The sequence below is a fragment of the Paroedura picta genome, chromosome 3 (assembly GCF_049243985.1).
Source record: "Paroedura picta isolate Pp20150507F chromosome 3, Ppicta_v3.0, whole genome shotgun sequence".
Classification (NCBI taxonomy): Eukaryota; Metazoa; Chordata; class Lepidosauria; order Squamata; family Gekkonidae; genus Paroedura; species Paroedura picta.
This window is the reverse complement of record NC_135371.1, coordinates 159936967-159955583: the sequence shown is the minus strand read 5'-3', so window position 1 is coordinate 159955583 and position 18617 is coordinate 159936967. Positions and strand designations below refer to the sequence as shown.

General features: G+C 50.1%; 1 protein-coding gene across 2 annotated transcripts in view; it reads left to right on the top strand.

Moving 5' to 3' along the window:
• The window catches only part of CALCOCO1 (calcium binding and coiled-coil domain 1), a 30645-nt gene extending 12567 nt beyond the window's left edge, over positions 1-18078 (top strand). For both annotated transcript variants that reach the window (XM_077329046.1, XM_077329045.1), the window contains exons 3-15: positions 1049-1154; positions 1638-1837; positions 2057-2215; positions 3634-3782; positions 5119-5209; positions 5320-5475; positions 6620-6874; positions 8514-8639; positions 8919-9014; positions 9360-9471; positions 9842-10056; positions 11099-11205; positions 12176-18078. In XM_077329046.1, coding sequence (XP_077185161.1) covers positions 1049-1154; positions 1638-1837; positions 2057-2215; positions 3634-3782; positions 5119-5209; positions 5320-5475; positions 6620-6874; positions 8514-8639; positions 8919-9014; positions 9360-9471; positions 9842-10056; positions 11099-11205; positions 12176-12377 — 1974 coding nt within the window. In that variant the 3' untranslated portion in view covers positions 12378-18078. The remainder of the gene's footprint in view (positions 1-1048; positions 1155-1637; positions 1838-2056; positions 2216-3633; positions 3783-5118; positions 5210-5319; positions 5476-6619; positions 6875-8513; positions 8640-8918; positions 9015-9359; positions 9472-9841; positions 10057-11098; positions 11206-12175) is intronic.
• Positions 18079-18617: the final 539 nt, after the last annotated feature.

Below are 18617 nucleotides of genomic sequence, written 5' to 3'. Positions count from 1 at the left end.
GAATGTAGTGGCATAAATTCTTTCTGATATCACAGGGTGCTTGAGTTAGTTTAAAAAAAACACACAGAAACATTTTACAAGAGGAGCATTAATTGGTATCCCACACTTGGTTCAGTCCATTCTGTCTTCTTGCTCCAAGACATGGGTAGAACAGGCCTAGAAGGACAGAGGGGAAAGAAACACTTCCTTTGCAGAAAAAGATGCAAGGCTATTCTAATAATTTTATTTATTTATTAGATTTTTATACTGCCCTTCCATATGGTTCAGGGCGGTTCACATGTAACATCACAGGGTGATACATGAAAGAACCTATCATATAACATAGTCAGTACATCAACAATAATCTAACAGTGGTTTTGAATAACACAATTTCAACAGTCTAAAAACAATAATATGACAGGAACAGTAACTTAGCTAAGACCAGATAGATCAGTCTGGTTCAGGCCATGGAGGGGATGTCTAAGGGGGACCTGTGGATGTTATTTGGGTTCGGTTAGTCTCAGGCAAATGCCTGGTGAAGGAGCTCCCTTTTGCAAAATTGTGGGAGTTCGGGCAGGGCCCTGATCTCTTCAGGCAGCTCGTTCCACCAGGTGGGGACCAGGACAGAAAAAGTTCTGGCCCTCGTTGAGGACCGACGTGCTTGTTTGGGGCCAGGGATCACCAGCCAGTTGCCGGTGGCGGAGCGTAATGCTCTTTGGGGGGTATAGGCAGAGAGATGGTCTCTCAGGTACACTGGGCCCGGATGGCGTATGGCCTTGAAGGTAAGAACCAAAACCTCATCCGGAATTCAATTGGGAGTCACTCAGCTGAGTTGTTGAAGTATAGGCCGGATGTGTATAGGTGTATAGGTAAGAATTCTGGCTGCTGCATTCTGAATCAATTGCAGTTTCTGGATCAAGGATAAGGGTAGAATGAGTTGCAGAAGTCCAGTCTAGAGGTGACCGTCACATGGATCACTGGGCCCCCCGCCCCATCGTATGATGCCATGATTTTAGTGACATGCTCGGGAGGGTCTTCCAAGGTTCTCTCTTTTCCTTCTGTCTCTCAGGTGGAAGCCTCTTCAGTCCGTGATTACTACACCTTTGTGTGGTGCACCTTGCCAGATGGGGGATCTCCTGCAGGAACCCTTCTTCATTGCAGTGTCCAGTTCCAAGGTGGGTATCCCAGGGATTCAGTGAAGGGAGAGTCACAAATGATATCAGAATTAAGGTTTTCAGAATCAGGTGAAAAGTGGATTCAGGAGATAAATAGCAAGGCGGATAGAACTGAGCAGAGATACAGGCTATTGACTTTTGCTACGGTTGGTTTGTGCGAGATGTCTGGCTTGACCCCTTTTAAAACCTGCGCACAAGAGTTATTCAGACATGTGCACATACTACATGCATGCTGGGCAAAAGCTGTTTTCTTGAGGAGCTACGAAATGTATTCCCCTCCACACTCTCAGTCATTGGTTGAGCTGCTGTGATGTCACAGAATGTTCATGGGTCTTCTGATTAGTTAAGGGTGTTAGCTTTTTAATGAAGATGGTCTTCATGACCTTGTCACGTCCATGGCGATGGCATCATTAAACCATTAGTCACCTCATCTTGATCCACATAAATCACCAAAATAAATAAGCACCTTCATCTTGTATACAGCCAGCTACCTGCCAAAGCCAGGGCCCCAGCAGTACCAGTTCCGCTACGTGGACCGCCATGGTGAAGTTCGTGGCCAAAGTGCCCCTTTCCAGTTCAGCGAGCCACGGCCTATGGATGAACTTGTCACTCTGGAGGAGGCGAGCGATGATGGCGGGGGCACGGACATGCTGCTGGTGGTCCCAAAGGCCACACTGCTAGAGGTAACATACTTCAAATCAGGTACACGAATCGTATCTTAAACAACCAATCGTGGCCCCGACCCGATCTCTAGCTGGCTCCTTCTCCAGCTGTTTAGCTTGGATATCTTTTGCTGTCAAGATGGGTTGTAGACTGGAAAAAACAGGAAATCTTTGCCCTCAGGAGGTAACTCCTTCATCACTCCCATTCAAACATACAGAATGCCCTCTCTCCCCTCACAGTCTCAGCTGGAGGCGAGCCGGCAGGAGCAAGGAGTCCTGCTGAGGGAGTCGTGCCGCCTGAAGGACGAGGTTCAGGAACTGAGAAGCCGCGTGGACGAACTTGAAACAGCCCTGGGCTCACTTCGTGACGAGCACACCAAGCTGGCCAGACAGTACAAGGCAAGGGAGGAAGCGGGGGGTGGGGTCGGGTGGGGGAAGTGGGCCGGCTCTGAACTACAGCTCTGGTCCTGTTCCTTTGAGGGCTCAGGGGGAATTGTAGCCAGTTCTGTTACCATGTTCCAAGTGGACCTCCCCAGGAAAGGCTAAGCTGGCCGCGTAGTCATGTCCAGAGTCTGATTCAGGCAGACATACTGTGACCTCTCACTTCCTTGACTCCCCACTTTTCTAGAATGCTACCCCCTTGTGCACACAACTCCTAGAGGAGATACCTTCTCGATATTTTGGGCTTCCCCAAAATATAGCTTCAAAATTATTATTATTATTATTATTATTATTATTATTATTATTATTATTATTATTATTATTATTATTATTATTATTATTTAGATTTACAGCCCACCACTCCCCTAAGGCTCAAATATATCTGAGTCTTCTTGGGAAAACCAAAAAAGAATCCCCCCCCCAATCCCAGATATATTCAGGAATTGCTGCTAAATCTGAAAAAACAGCGGAGAGGCAGGAGCAGATTGCTTCTACTGTAGTCCCTTTAAAGTTTAAAGAGTCTGCAGGAGACAGCTTGAGGATCAGCTGTTCTGGGGGGAGCAGGTTAGAATCACAGAATTGGAAAGTACCTCCAACCATCACTAGCAGCTAAGTGTCAGTTGAAACAGAAAAGAGCCTGAAGGAGAAAAATTTGCATTCAAACCCCTGAGAGATGATATAATGAAGGGGAGTAGACATTGGGAGGAATTTCCAAGCTGCCTCCTTACTGAGTCGCCATCAAGTGTATATTATTGTGCATATATCTTCACGAAGCCAGTCGGTGTAGAGGTTAGACTAGGAACTGTGAGATCAGGGTTGAAATTGCCACTATATGCTGTGAAGCTTACTGTCTCTTCACTGTCTCTCAGCCTAATCTACATCACAGAGTTGTTGTGAAGGCAGATTGGAGGCAAGAGTGATCCAGAGCAGGGGTAGTCAACCCCTGCTCTGGATCACTCTTGCCTGGGAATTGTGGGAATTGGCAGGGGCTCATGGGAATTGTAGTCCATGGACATCTGGAGGACCACAGGTTGACTACCCCTGATCCAGAGTACTAACCACCTGGAGGAAGGGTGGTGTGAGAATGTGTGTTTTGGCCTTGTAACTTTCAAGGCATTCTTGGAAGGTCTAGAAGAGACAGCTTAATTGCTGTCTTGTCTGTAGTTACTACTTAGAACTTCTGTGTCCTTCCCAGTAAGTAAGTAAGTAAGCTGGGACATTCGCCTTCTGCACTGATGTAATCCAGGCTCGTCGATACTGCTTCCTCTCCACGCTTAGAGAGAACTAATTTTCTGCCATGAACATAAATTGCTAGCAACATTCTTTGTGTGCTGTGGACAGTATTCATTCTTCACTACCTCTTTATTTTCCACCAGGAATTGTCAAACTCTTATGAGGAAGCATCCAAGCAGAAAGAGACCCTGAGCCTTCAAGAAACTGAGCACTTGGCCCGGATCCGAGAACTAGAGGGTGATATCCAGGCAATGGGTGAGAAGGTACTGCAGAGGGAGACAGAACTTGACAGGTGAGGTCCATAGCTGGAAAGAACCCCACAAGAAGCCCTAGAGGTCATACAGATATGCAAGAATTTATAAATATGGAGTTCTTTCATTACGGTCCATCTTTTTCATTGACTGTGGTCCGGTTACTAGAAAGATTCGGAAACTCCCAAGCCACTATTCAATAGAACACGTCTGTTTAATTGCCCACCCCCTTTCATCCCCCTTTGGGGAGGGGGTCCCGAGGTTAAAAATCTCACATGGATTGTTTCAGCTGCTCTCACGTGCTGATCATTTGGGGTCATTCATGGCTTGTCATGCTCTCAGCAGTCCCAGCCGCCTCGAGACAGACCTTGTCAGTATTTAATGAATCACCAAAGCTCTGGTGATCATCTGAATTGACAGAGCCTGAACCATCCTGGAATTGGTAAAACACAAGTCTAAGCTGAATTCAGAGGACCTATTTTGGTGCCGGAGCCGGTGTTAGCTCTGTCCTCAACACGCTAAACAAATCTACTTACCTATAGCCAAAGATGTCAGCTCCTACACTCTTGTTTCGAATTGATTCCCACCCGACAACCTAGGTGATCTTGTCGCACATTTATTGATTGATTTAATTTCTAGACTGCCCCTCCCCAACGGCGGGCTTGGAGCAGCTTATTACGATGATTTACATTTAAAACCATAAAACTTTAAAAAACATAAGAACATATCAGGCATCCCATCACCCCCGCAGTATAGGTGGCAGGTTCAATATCATGATGGTGGTAAAGCTAACCTCTAATAGGGGGAGGGGAGGGGAGGGTCCTGCTGTACTTCTAGGTTAGCCTGATGGAAGAGTGCCATTTTACAGGCCCTGCGGGATTTAAATAGCTCTGTCAGGGCCCTGATCTCCACTAGCAACTCATTCCAGCAGGCAGGAGCCTGGCTCTGGTTGAGGACAGCTGAATCTATCTGGAGTCAGGGATCACCAACAAGTTGGCATTGATTGAACTCGGTGTTCTTCAGGGAGCATATTGGGCCAGGTGGTCTCTCAGATATGCAGGGCCTGTAAGAGATCAGCTGGTTTCTCAGCCTCATGGATCTCTGTCAATAGTCCGCATTTTGTTGGGGAAAGTTCTGCCCACGGAAGTTCATCCAGTAAGATTCCGTATGGTGTTCCTCCTGCTTTTGAAATCAACAAGAACTCTGCCAAACCATCAGCTTGAGCCCAGGTTCAGGAAGCTTCGGTCCACCTGCTTTGTTTTTGGAATGCAGAATGCCACAAATAAAGCGCTTACCAAAGCGAGTCTCAAACACACCTCAACTCATTCTGGACAGGAAAAAATCAGGCCTCTTGACACTCTCCCCTCTTCCCCACAGGGTGAAGGACACCGTCAAGTCTCTCCTGCGTGAGCAAGAACAGATTCACCACCAGCTCAAAGAGGAAAACGCAGAGAAGGAGCAGTTCCAGGTGAGGGTGGTGAGGAAAATAGCGGGAGAGGAAAGTGCAGGTGCCGGGACAAAATCAGAGCCAGTTGGGCAGCTCCATGCTGACTAGTGGGCTACTTCTCTCTTCCCAAGGTGAAGCTGCAGGCCTCAGAGGAGGAGAGCCGCAGCTTGGCTTCTGATCTGCTGGAAGCCAAGACCCTTCATGGTGAGAGGGTCTCACAGACTCTGCTGCTAAAGGAGGACATCAACAAGTTGCAGCAGAAACTCACTGCAGCTAATCGTCGCACTGTAAGTTCCTCTCCCCCCGCCAAACTATATGAGAACAGCTTTCCTGAATTAAAACAATAGTCCATCTTGTCCAGTTTTCAAGCCATTGGTTTATTCTTTTTATGCCCCATTATATCTCCTGCTTGGGGCTGTAAAGCAGCTTCTATATGTTCTCCCTTCCCCCAGTTTATCCTCACAACAACCCTGCGAGTTAAGTTAGGCTGAGAGTGTGTGACTGGCCCAAAGTCACCCACCAGGCTTCCAGGGCAGAGCAGGGATTGCCACTACACCATTCATGGTGGGCATAGATTTCCACCCACCCCATCCCTTAGGCCACTCAGAGCAAGGTGGAAAGAGAGGACCCACATCCACACGGCTACCCTTGCTGCATCTGAGGATCACAGCTTCAGGTTGATACCAGCTCCACCTGGTACCACTTTACCTGTTTAGATCTGCCTGGCATTTCTTGTGGGAATGAAGAAGAGTTGGATTTTCTACCCTGCTTTTCACTGCCTGAAGGAGTCTCAAAGCATCTTACAATCACTTTCCATTCCTCTCCCCACAACAGACATCCTGTGAGGTAGGTGAGGCCGAGAGAGCTCAGAGAGAACGGCTCAGTCCAAACAGGTTTATCAGTGCTGTGGTGAGCCCAAGGTCACCCAGCTGGCTGCATGTGGAGGAGGAGCAAGGAATCAAACCCAGATGGCCAGATTAGAAGCCGCCTCACTTAACCACTACACCAAATGGACAAGAGCCTTAAGGAGAGTGTGATTTTTTAAGTCCCCAAGAAGGTTGTACTGGATGGCCCTCTATATGATTCTGAGCTTGGTGTCATGGTTAAGAGTGGCAGCTTCTAATCTGCTGTGCCCGGTTTGATTCCCCACTCCTCCACATGCAGCCAGCTGGGTGATAGTGGGCCAGTCACAGTCCGGATAATGCTGTCCTCACACAGCTGTCAGGGCTCCCTCAGTCCCACCTCCCTCACAGGGTGTCTGTTGTAGAGAGAGAAAGGAAGGCGATTGTAAGCCTCTTTGAGACTCAGGTAGTGAAAATCAGGATGTAAATACAAACTCTTCTTCTAGAGCTCCCATAATGCTTTGTGTGTGACCTGTCACTCCCTCTCTTAGGCTCCTTCACCCTCTTCCTCCCCCGCTGTCTTTTCCAGGCACAGATGGACGCCTTGTGTGAGCAACTCCGCTCCACGCAGGACATCCTGGCGGCCAGCCAGCAGAAGGTGGCGCTGTTGGGGGAAGAGCTGGCCAGCGCTGCCTCCATCCGGGACCGCACCATCTCTGACCTGCACAAGAGCCGCCTGGAAGCAGCGGAGATCAACATCAAGCTGGCTGACATGACCCTCAAGTGGAAGGAGGGCAAAGGGCAGTGGTGGAAGGAGAAGGCCACTCTGTTGCAGAACATGGAGGTTTGTGAGCAAGAGCGGGAGAGGTGTCCTCTGTCAGCCTGGCAGCTGGGAATGCCCCCCGTGTCCAGCAGCACAAGTTTCCCTTACACAGAGGACTGAGATTTTAGGGAGTGGAGTGCCAGAAATGAAACAAGGGGAACACTGCATGCTGTGGAGTGGTCATTGATTTTCTCTCCAACAAAATTCAATGAAGAGGGGAAATTTAATCAATTTTGTATGCCTAAAGAACAGATTTTCCAATGGGGGTGGTAGGTTTCAACACTTCATATCTAAGGAGGCACCATGGCACCAATCAATACCTTTTGTACAAACACCAAATGTTTTTAGGAAGTGGGTGAGGCCAGGTAGGGCCTTGGCCCATCAAGGCCATGGAACATTTGATTGGCTGTGCCAATTTTTTGATGTTGCTTAGCCACAGCTGCCGCCACAACACAAGGATCTTCAGCTGTGAGACTGAAGGGAAGCCGCGGCAGCCATTTTGTAGCAGGCTGCGCCTCCACAGGCAGCCATTTTGGGGCTGTGTCCACCACCCTATGTCAGAACACCAGAGTTGCCCACAGGTCAAAAGGCTCTGAACTGGTCTAAGGCTACTCCAGTTTTGAAGAATTAAACAGTGCCAAAAATATTTGGGGCAACTCTGCATTGTTGTTGTTGTTTTTGAAGCACTGAATTGTTTCCCCAAGTTACACTGGTGTCATGGTCAGAGCTTCAGACTGCATGTCGGCTGCCTTACCACCGTGTGCCACAAGAGGCTCTGGGAGGTGTACAACAGTTAAAACCAAAAATGCAATCCAGCAATACAATAAAATAGCTTAAAACAATAATAGAAAAGCAGTAGGTATTTTTTCCATTCCCAGGTCCAATCCAACACTCTTTCGATCTGTAGTCCTTACAAGTGAGGAGGGGGCTCCTGAACGTCCTTTATAGTAGTGGTCCCCAACCACCGTGCCGCGGCCCGGGCACCGGGCTGCGGCTCCCTCTCCCCCTCCCCGCCCCCCCTCCCCGCCTCCGCAGTAAAAAACTTCCCAGACTGCAAGCTTGCGGCCCGGGAAGCTTCTTACTGCGGGAGGGGGGGAAGAGGGAAGCAGGGCCGCCCATGCACGTATGCACCATGCGCAGCCGAAATCTCGCATTCGCTGCACTTTCGCGCATTCGCGATTTCAGGCTGCACATGCGCAATGCGCTATTTCAGCCACGCATGCAAGGCATGTGTGGCCGGGCAGTTGCCCTGCCGGTCCCCAGCCTCAAGAAGGTTGGGGACCACTGCTTTATAGCCTGGCCCAATGGAAGAGTTCCATTTTGCAGGCCCTGCAGAACTCGTGAGCTTCAGGGCCTGTGTCTCCTCTGGGAGCGCATTCCACCAGGTGGGGGCCAGGACTGAGAAGTCCCTGGCCCTGGTCGAAGCCAGGCAAGTCTCTTTTGGGCCAGTTGTCCCTAGCTTGTTGGACCTGGCAGAGAGAAGTGCTCTTCAGGGGGTATCCTCCAGGTAGGCTAAAAGAAAACTCAGTTTTACTCATCAGAGGTAGGAGGGAAATCACTGCCCCTCATTATAGTCCCAGCCACGGTTACGGTGGGGAGGCAAATTCCCTCCATTCCATTGAATTTAACCGTTTGTTGACCTTCTCTGTGATGCCGGCAGGTAGAGAAGGACAAGATCCTGAAGCTGAGTGCTGAAGTGCTGCGCCTAGAGAAGACCCTGCAGGAAGAGCGGGCCCAGTGCCAGGCCTTGCGGATGGAGCTGGCCCAAGAGCGTGACTCCAGTCTGGTAAACTACAGCTGTTGGGACAGGGGATCCCATTGCCTAGCCAGGGTGGGACGGAATTACCAATTGCAGGGGAGGGGAGACTGGTTCTTTCCCCACGCTGTATTCCTCCGGTGGAAGTGGCTTGCATATCAAGGAACGTAAGCACTGCAGGAAGCCTTGCAAGCAACCGTATCCTAGATGCCCTGCAACAGGATGTGGGGGTTGTGCATCCAGCTTCACAACCATGCACACTCCTTGCTGGTATTCTCTTAGATGCCAACCCTCACCTCACTCCACCAGGTGCAGGTCTCAGAGAGCCGCCGGGAGTTACGGGAGCTTCGGGCTGCGCTGCAGGTTGCCCAGAAGGAGAAGGAGCATCTGCAGGCCGAAAAGCAGGTTGGTGCGTGCAGCCAGGGGTCCAAAAGGGATCAGCACCCCTGAGTTTGGGGAAGGGGAAGATGTTGATATCCATGGCCAGAGTCTGAGCAGAGAATACCTGGCTGTGTCAAAGAGGGGAGGGCCTTGGACAGAAAGGTGGGCAGGTGAGATGCTCTTCAGAATCTGAATCAATCATACAGTCTGCACCCCAGGTCAATCATACAGCGGTACAGTCTGGACCCCAGAGGGCGTTGCCATAGCATAATTAGGGTAGGGGATTTGTGCGGTATGACTGCATAGCCATGGGTAGGCGTCACTTTTCTAGGAGCCGATGCTAACTTTCCCACCATTTCCTGTCCATAGGAGTTGCTGATGTACATACGGCGCCTTGAGGAGCGTCTGGAGAAGGTAGCCGATGAGAAATGGAGCGAATCGGTTCTAGATGATGAAGACGACGTGGCACAGAATGCTCACGGTCAGCTTCCCCCTCCCCCTCCCCCGGCTCTATTACCCATCATGGACCAGTTCTACTTTCTTTTTTAAAAAAACGTTTCAAATTTAAATAGTTAAATAGTCCCTTAAGTGTCTCGGTGTTGTAATCATTTTTTGGCACTTGGCATATTGGTTGTGGGTTTCTTTCCCCTTCTTCCCCATGTGTTCTTGTGCCTCAGCTCTATATCTGAGTGGCCATGGTTCAGAGGCAGAGCCTCTGTTTGGCATGCAGAAGGTCCCAAGTTCAATCCCCAGTGAAAAGGATCAGGTGATATGAAAGACCTGACAATTGCAGTCTGATTCCGTGTAAGGCAACTACACATACGTTCATGTTCATACCCCCCCCCCCGCAGGCTCCCTGGACTCCCCGCTGTCCGACTCGGAGGATGAGTGTCCCGAGGACATGCGCCTGCCTGCCCAGCTCGGCTCCTACAGCCTGTGTGACAACCGAGCAGCTACTACCACACCGCCCTGTGCCCGCGAACAGGCTCATGCTGTGGTGATCAGCCAACCTGCACCCATCGCGGGTCAGATCAAACAGCCCCCGGAGGACTCCAGTTCTGACTCGGTGAGACTCGGTGTCCACTGGATGGATAGAATGTGTGTTGTGTGATTCTTGGAAGACAGACAGGTAAACAGTAAGGATAGACAAGTAGCCCATCAGAAGACCTGTAAGCCCTACGTGAGTAATTCCCCAGTAGGTAGCCTGTCAGAAGATTCCCCAGTAGGTAGCTTGTCAGAAGACCTGTAAGCCCTACGTGAGTAACTCCCCAGTAGGTAGCCTGTCAGAAGATTCCCCAGTAGGTAGCTTGTCAGAAGACCTGCAAGCCCTACGTGAGTAATTCCCCAGTAGGTAGCCTGTCAGAAGATTCCCCAGTAGGTAGCCTGTCAGAAGATTCCCCAGTAGGTAGCCTGTCAGAAGATTCCCCAGTAGGTAGCCTGTCAGAAGATTCCCCAGTAGGTAGCCTGTCAGAAGACCTGTAAGCCCTACGTGAGTAACTCCCCAGTAGGTAGCCTGTCAGAAGACCTGCAAGCCCTACGTGAGTAATTCCCCAGTAGGTAGCCTGTCAGAAGATTCCCCAGTAGGTAGCCTGTCAGAAGATTCCCCAGTAGGTAGCCTGTCAGAAGACCTGTAAGCCCTACGTGAGTAACTCCCCAGTAGGTAGCCTGTCAGAAGACCTGTAAGCCCTACGTGAGTAATTCCCCAGTAGGTAGCCTGTCAGAAGACCTGTAAGTCCTATGTGAGTAATTCCCCAAGATGGCACCCACTAAATATTACATTGTCGGAGGGGGAGGGATTTCTCTCCATAAGTATACTTTGAACTTTGAAACCTAATATTATATTTATTCCCCACCACTCCGGAGCCCAGCTCGTGGCGGGTTACATAAGTCCATAAAACCAAGTTAAAAGCCCCATTAAAAGGACATTAAAACTCCATTACAATCTCAACAAAATAAGAACCTGACTAGATGACCCAGGAGGTCCCTTCCAACTCTATGATTCTATGTGTGTGCACCCTACTGGCTCCCCTAGACAGGGAAAGGGGCCGGGCGCTTGCTGGGGCTGAGTTTGAGACCTGCTTTGGCCAACTTCTTCTTTTGCACGTTAGGAGGCAGAGGACGAGAAGGCCGTCCTGATGGCAGCCGTGCAGAGCGGAGGCGAGGAAGCCAGTCTGCTCCTGCCAGAGCTGGCCAACGGCTTCTACGAGGTGGCCAGGTGAGGAGAGCTCTGAGGATCCAGACTGGTTCCTCTTTTCTTTTAATGACACTTCCCTGTTGCAGGCTACGGTCAGTTTATTCTGACAGTCCTCAGCCAACATTATCACAGTGGCAACAACCTATAACTGTAAAAGGATATGATAGATATAAGGAAATCTGCTTTGTCAGACATGTCTTTGTAATGTAATTTAGAAGAGGGAGGAAAAGAAGCTTGAGATTTAAAATTTCATTTGACCTTGCACTCTCGAGGGTGGACTAGAGAGCATGGGGGCTCTTCCTCTGAAATTCGACGCTTTCAGAGTTTTCAGGTGACTGAACAAATGGAGTGCCCAGTAGAGCCCCCTACCTCTTGCCTAAGGGAGATTATGCAAGCTAGTCAAAAAGAAAAAAGAAAATAAATTATGACAGCCAAGAGGCATTATGCAGATATGCTCCCTTGTACATGTTGTATTGATGGTACAGGTTTCCCCTTTTCCCTGAGTAAGATGGGTTTGTGGTCTGTTCCAAATATTTAATGCTTTAGCACAACGCGTACAGTTTAGCAGCCAGAGATTTGCCTATATTTTTCTTTCAGTTATATCCTGTTTCCTTTGATAATGGGGGCCATAAGCAACTTATAGAAAAGAAAGAGAAAGGGGGGGGGAGAGACTTCTTATCACCAAGTAGGTCATCCCCCCTCCTTCCCGGCTAGTCAATCTTCCACCCATCTCTCAACCATTGGCAACCAAGTTCTCCCCCTGTTCGTTCATGATCTTATCAAAGCCTGTTACGTCCTGTGCTTGACTTGATGGGTCCATTGGCTTTGGTACTGTATCTAGGGGCCCTATCTGCAGTAACCCTGTAGCTTGAGTCAACCTTGGCACAGTGTCAAGGTCATCTCCACTGCCCAGCCAGGATCTGTGGTCCCAAATTCAAGCGCAGGACGCGGGATTTCTGTAGCCACCTTTTTTCGTTCTCTCCTCCTGCAGCGGACTGACCGAGCGGCAGATGTCGGAATCGGGGTCCTGCGGGATGGGTGCGTCCCCCCTGGACCTTCCCTCGCCGTCGCTCTGGAAGGAGTGCCCCATCTGCCACGAGCGCTTTCCGCCCGAGTGTGACAAGGAAGCCCTGGATACGCATGTGGACGGGCACTTCTTTTTTAACACTCACGACCCCTTCCCTTTTGAGTGACTTCATTTCCTCCCCCTTCCCGTTGTGTCCCCACTGGCTTCCCCTCACCCTCTTCAATGGAACCCAGGCTGTATCTCTTCTCCCTCCCAGGAGAGTCTTGTGAGTTGGATGCTGTGCCCCTGCTGAATGGCATCAGGTGCCCAGGGGCAACCAAGGGAAGGGGGTGGGCGTCTTCTTCCTGGGGCCTCCCCCAAAGCAGTGTAGTCAGCCAGTTTGCATTGGTAGGCACGACGTAAGCCGACACACACAAACAAAACTGGGCAGAGGGCTCAGAACGGTCCTTGTAGGCTTCCTTTAACCTCTTGTACCTTTTTTAGAGAGGGCATCCATGGAGGGAGCTGTTCATGCCATTGGCTGTCCAGTGATGTCATGAGTTTGAAAGAGAGCTGGCAGCCCTGGGCTAAACTGACGGGCTCTTGACTCGCCGTTCATCCTGCAGTAAGCTTTTCTCTAACAGTTGTGCAAACAGCAGCTGCCTTTATGGGTGACGTTTACAGTTCAGTGGAGAAATGCTCTGGCCACAATCTAGAGCAGGGGTAGTCAAACTGCAGCCCTCCAGATGTCCATGGACTACAATTCCCAGGAGCCCCTGCCAGCATTCGCTGGCAGGGGGCTCCTGGGAATTGTAGTCCATGGACATTTGGAGGGCCGCAGTTTGACTACCCCTGATTTAGAGGGTGGAACTGACAACGCTCTGGGGCTCCACATACATAGGAGTTTTAACTTGAGATAACTACATCTTTGCACTGCCGCACTGCATACACTTGACTAACCATTTCACGGAGACATGATCATCTTACTGTCCTTTGTAGCTTTCACGGGGCTTGGAGGAGAACTCCCAAGATTTACACAAGCCTCAAATTGCCAATGGCCCTATTTCAGTGCACAGGGGCAGGTAATCCATAGCCTCATATGTGTGCACACAGACGCATATTTTGCATTTCTCACTTGAAGACTCAAGATACTTACACATTTCGGTGTTCCACCAATTTGACAGCGCAAAATCACGACTCCGCTCAGCCACATTCGAAGCTAAGCATTGAAGAATTGGCACCGGGTGGGTTGGGGGGGTTAATTGAATGTGACCTTCTGTCCTTCACAAGCCTCGGGACTAGCCAAGGCAAAGAAGAGCTGTGGAAATGCAGTCAGGGAGACGGGAAAGGAGTAATTGAGGAGAGGTGTGGAAACAGTCCCAGTCGAAAAACTAGGGAATAACCGCCAGCCTGTGATCTCGTGCTCATGGTTGCATGGACTGGAAAACCCCATTTCCAAGGTTTATTGAAAGGTTAGGGAAATTCGCCCTATAACCGTATTGATCAGCGGTCCCTCTAAGCCAGGGGTAGTCAAACTGCGGCCCTCGAGATGTCCATGGACTACAATTCCCAGGAGCCCCTGCCAGCATTCGCTGGCAGGGGCTCCTGGGAATTGTAGTCCATGGACATCTCGAGGGCCGCAGTTTGACTACCCCTGCTCTAAGCTCTGCACGTGAGTGGCCGCTTGTTAACACAGGAAATGTCACTCAGCAGCAGTCCGGAGCCATGCAGGGTCTTTCTCTGTCCATTCTAAGATGACAGCAGTTCTGTTCTGCTCAGGTTGAGAACTGCTCAGTAAGGAGGGAACGTTGGTATCAGTGACGAAGTTTTAAAGGGCAAAGGTGTGTTAACGGTTGAATAGCATGTATGAAACGAGAGGGGGTTGGGCCTTGGCCCTGGGTGCAAGTCACAAACACGCCCAGATGGCTTAAACTTTCCTTCGCTTTGGCACAGATCCTAATCTTCTTCCTGCTGATACCGAAAGGGGAGAAGATGGGATATGCCCTCACAAGGAGAGCTCTCAGAAGTGTAGCAGGTCAGCAGGTGCCTCCCCCAATGCAGAAGATCAAAGTAGGTTGGATGCACCCCTGCCCTAAGTTCTCCCTACAAGTTTGCGGCTAGGGTGTCAAGAACAGTTTCAGACTAGCCTCCCCCCCCTCCCAAAAAAGAAAAAGGTTCTGGCCTTGTACATGTAGAGAGTATTTGACGTATGGCAGCACTGAGGAGGTGTCTGTGGATTGAACTTGCAGTGCAGAGTAGGTGAGAAGAAAGCAAGCCAAGAGATAGGAACGAATGAAGGTGGGTATTTATTGCCTTAGCTACAGGCCCTTACATCAGCACAAAGAAAAAGCCCTAAGGATTTTATTGCTTAGAGTTATATATTGTATGGTATTGTTTCTCTTTCCCCCTACCCATAACAACACTTAAAGCGACTAGGCTCACAGGCACGTAAATTAGAATAAAGCAGAGAAGAATTTCTACTAAAACTACCTCTGGTATAGCTCAGCAGTGCCAGGGGCAAGCATACAAAATTCTCAGATTAAGAGGAAAATAAACCCGATCAATATATTTCCTTAAATGCAACTGTTACCTTTGCATAAAGGACTAAAAGATGAGCAAGCCAAAGTTATTTAATAGTAACTCAGTATTCTTGAACCATCTGGGAAATGAATTGCTCCTAACGTCGGGAGAAATCAGAAGAAACGTAGACATTATTGTGTCTGTGGGTCAGACCTGTAGGTTTTGTAACGTCTAGGTTGGCCCTCATTCTTTGTCTAAATAAAAGGTCATGTTTTTTAAGATTAAAATATAGGTCCCTCCCAGGGGTGATCTGGCTCAGGGGTGGTGTGCATTCTCCAATGCACCCCCTATCAAAAAAGAAAAAAAGAAGCCCCGCACATTTTGCCCTCCCTTTGAGGATCAACCAGGCATAGAGGATGAAACGGTTCTGTGTCCAAAATAAATGATATCAAGGAGTCAATGTTTAGGGTAGAGAGCTATTTTGGGATCTCCCAAGAGGATTCCACGTCACATTAACGACCAATAAGGTTGTATCCCACCGTTCTGCTTAGCTGAGTGTAGAATTGTCTCACAGTGCAAGGCACAGGTTGAAAGCAGCTCTTCTTGGGAAAGATTCCTTCATCCAGAGAAAAGGTTTGATCTCACCGGGAATTTTCACAAGTGCAAGGAAGGGGGAGGTTTTGCCAATCCCCCACGGCCACTTCTCCCCACCGACCCCAATTTATGCCTGGGGGTCTCCCAAAGCGGCCTTTTAGTAGGGTGGCATTTGGGACATGAGCGGGAAGGTACAGGTTTCCTAGCTCCCAACCAGAACAGATATTTTGGGGGATTATAGCAGAGTTAGCAGGGAAGGACATGGGATTGAAGTCAAGTTGCTAGAGATGGAGGCAGGAGCCAATTTACATGAAAGGCAACGAGTTGGGAAAGATTCTCCCCCACCCCTCAGAGCAGAGACTGTCCTTGTCGCCCCCATTCAAATTCTTGAGCCTTTCTTTGTGTAGTGAGCCAGCTTGATGTAGTGGTTAGGAGCACGAACTTCTAATGTAGCAAGCCGGGTTTGATTCTGTTCTCCCCCCACATGCAACTGCCTGGGTGACCTTGGGCTTGCCACAGCACTGATAAAGCTGTTCTGACCGAGCAGTAATATCAGCCTCACCCACCTTACAGGGTTTCTGTTGTGGGGAGAGGAAAGGGAAGGCGATTGTCAGCCGCTTTGAGACTCCTTCAGGTAGAGAAAAGCAGCATGTAAGAACCAACTCTTCTTCTTTGCCATCCAAAGGCCTGGAATCACAGCTGGGTTGTTTTTTTTGGGGGGGGGGGTTGTTTTTTTGGAGTTCACTTTTAATGTAAGTTTTAAAGGATGCTGTAGTTCCCAGGGTGTGGGATCATATCCTGAGAGCAGCTGATGACCTGGGTCCATAGACAACCTTCTCGGATGGTTCCAATACGGAGGATGCCCCAGTTGGGGACTTGTTATATTTGGAGTTCTGCAGTAGCCACCTGAAAGTTAACTTGTGTAGCCGCCAGACTATGAAGGTCTAATGCCCAGTAGGCCATACAGGGTCTCCTGTGTGGCCACCGGATAGTGACCTTCTCCTTGCCATCTGGCTTCAGATATCAGCGCACTAGGACGGGGGTTGTCAACCCCCGGTCTGCGGCCCAGTATCGGGCCGAGAAGGCCTCAGTAATGGGCCACTGCCAGCCACGCCTGGCCCTCCCCCCCCCCGCAGCGAGAAGCTCACCAGGCCGCGAGAGAAGTGCCCGCTTCACTCGCAGCCCTGCTAGTTTCTTGCTGCGGGGGAGAGGTAGGTGCGGCCACCGGCACACCAGCGGACACAAACGCCCTTGCGCGGAGCTGCCGCGCATGCGTGTTTTCACCACCAGGGGGTGCCAGCTCTTCCCCACCCCCAGAGCCGGTCCTCAACCATAAAAAGGTTGGGGACCGCTGCACTAGGAAACAACCAGGAGCGGTGTGAGGGCTGTCCCACAGTACATCATTTCTAGCCGAAAGGTCATTTTGTAGTTTGTTCTGCCTTGGGCGAAGCACAGGAACTACGGGGATGGTGCAGTCTTGAGTGGGTCCATACTCCTTATTTGACAGGGGGCAGATGGCGCACCCATAATGATCCTGCAACTTCCCAGCCTGGTTCCCATTGTCAGGGAATTGTGTGGTAGAGGATGGATCACGTGTGACAGAAACATGTGCTCTGCAAGCTAGACTGTTCCATACAAACGGGGGAGGGGGGGATTGTTTCTTTGATAGCTTCCCCCCCCCCATAGAAATCCAAAGTTCTCCTTTGTACATGGAGATCAGAGCATGTCAGGGAAGGAAGGGTTCTATGGTCGCCGCCTCCCAATGTTTAAAATGTATAGACAGTCCAGGTTTCTATGTAGGGGAGAATTCAAACATACAGTGCTCCCTTGGCTTCCTATGTGGGCACAGTCCAAGGAAGGCGGTCGCATGTTTCTGCCGTGTGGCTGGGTGAAACTGGTGAGGAACCGTGATGATTTTTCCCATAGAGGCTGCTGAGTCACATTTGTCCAGTGAGAGCTACAGGTCCAGCAGGGCAAAGGTTGGCAAATTTGCCCCCCCCCCCCCCGCCAACCAGTCATTGTACCTTAAGTAGACTTGGGTAATCCCCCTGATTTGGTTCCTAACTAGCTTTTTCTCAGCACTTCCGTTCCCGCTACCACCTCTGCTTGCTGCCCAATGACCAGCTGCCGCGTGCATCTTCCTCGCACCCCACCCCTACGCCCATGCACCCGATGCTGCGTTCTCCCACCGTGCCGGTTTCATCAAATGGCCTGCGTTTTAGTTCCCCCTGTACATACCCCACGGCTGCTCCCCCCAGCCACCGCCATGTTTATCCCCCCTGCTTTGCAGTTGCTTTCAGATAATGATTTTTAGCTTGCAAAATGGCTTCTCTTTCTCCTGCCACTTGGCACCCCCACCAAGCCCTGGGGAAAGAACGCTAGGCCCACATGCCGCCATGGCAACAGACAGGAAGAGAGAGAAACGAGACTCTCTAGCGACTGTGCCTTTTCTGGAGAGGCGAAGACGCCTCCCCTCACGTGCGCGGCAACCTCCCCCCCCCTCTGCCCCCCCCTCCCCAGCATTGTGTGCTGCGTCCGTGGCCGTGAGTTTCTCTTCCGCTTCCTGTCATACTGATTACTCTTCCGGGGGGCGGGGGGGGGGTTGTTTTGGGTTTTTTTAAACCAGATATGACAGTCGATGACAAAAGCTCAAAGCAATAACCCCCTAATCTTGACATGACCCCAAGTCTATGTATAGGGTGTATATAATATATATATATTTATATTTATATGACATGTTGCAGCTATTCTAATAAAATCCAGTCTCTTCGCAAGAGCCCTCCCGCGTCTCTGTTGGATGGGAACCACGGGTTACGGGTGTGGCGGCACTGCTCTGGAGCGCTGGGCTTGGCGGTGGCGTTCCGTGGCATTGACCGTGGATGCCGGTTGAGCCGAGGGGAAGGAGAAGTGTGACAACGCCTCTCGTCAGACCCATGGCATGGGCCTCCTGTACGGGAATGAAAGTAGCTGGGCCACAATGCTACAGAGTAGAGGGGCCATGGCTGCCTGGCAGAGAATCTGCTTGACGTGCAGAAGGTCCCAGGTTCGATCCCTGACATCGCCAGTTTAAAGGATTGGGTAGGAGGGGATGTGAAAGACCTCGGCTTGAGACCCCGGAGAACCACTGCTGGTCTCATTGGTCAACCCTGACTTTGATGGACCAAGGGTCCAATTCGGTATAAGGCAGGTTCATGGGAGCTTGTGGCTTATTTATTTATTTATATATTGCTTTTATTTAATATTTATGATTTCGTTTTATCGCCTGACTCTCCCCAAAGGCTCGAGGAAGGTCACAACGTCCAGGTAATGCCTG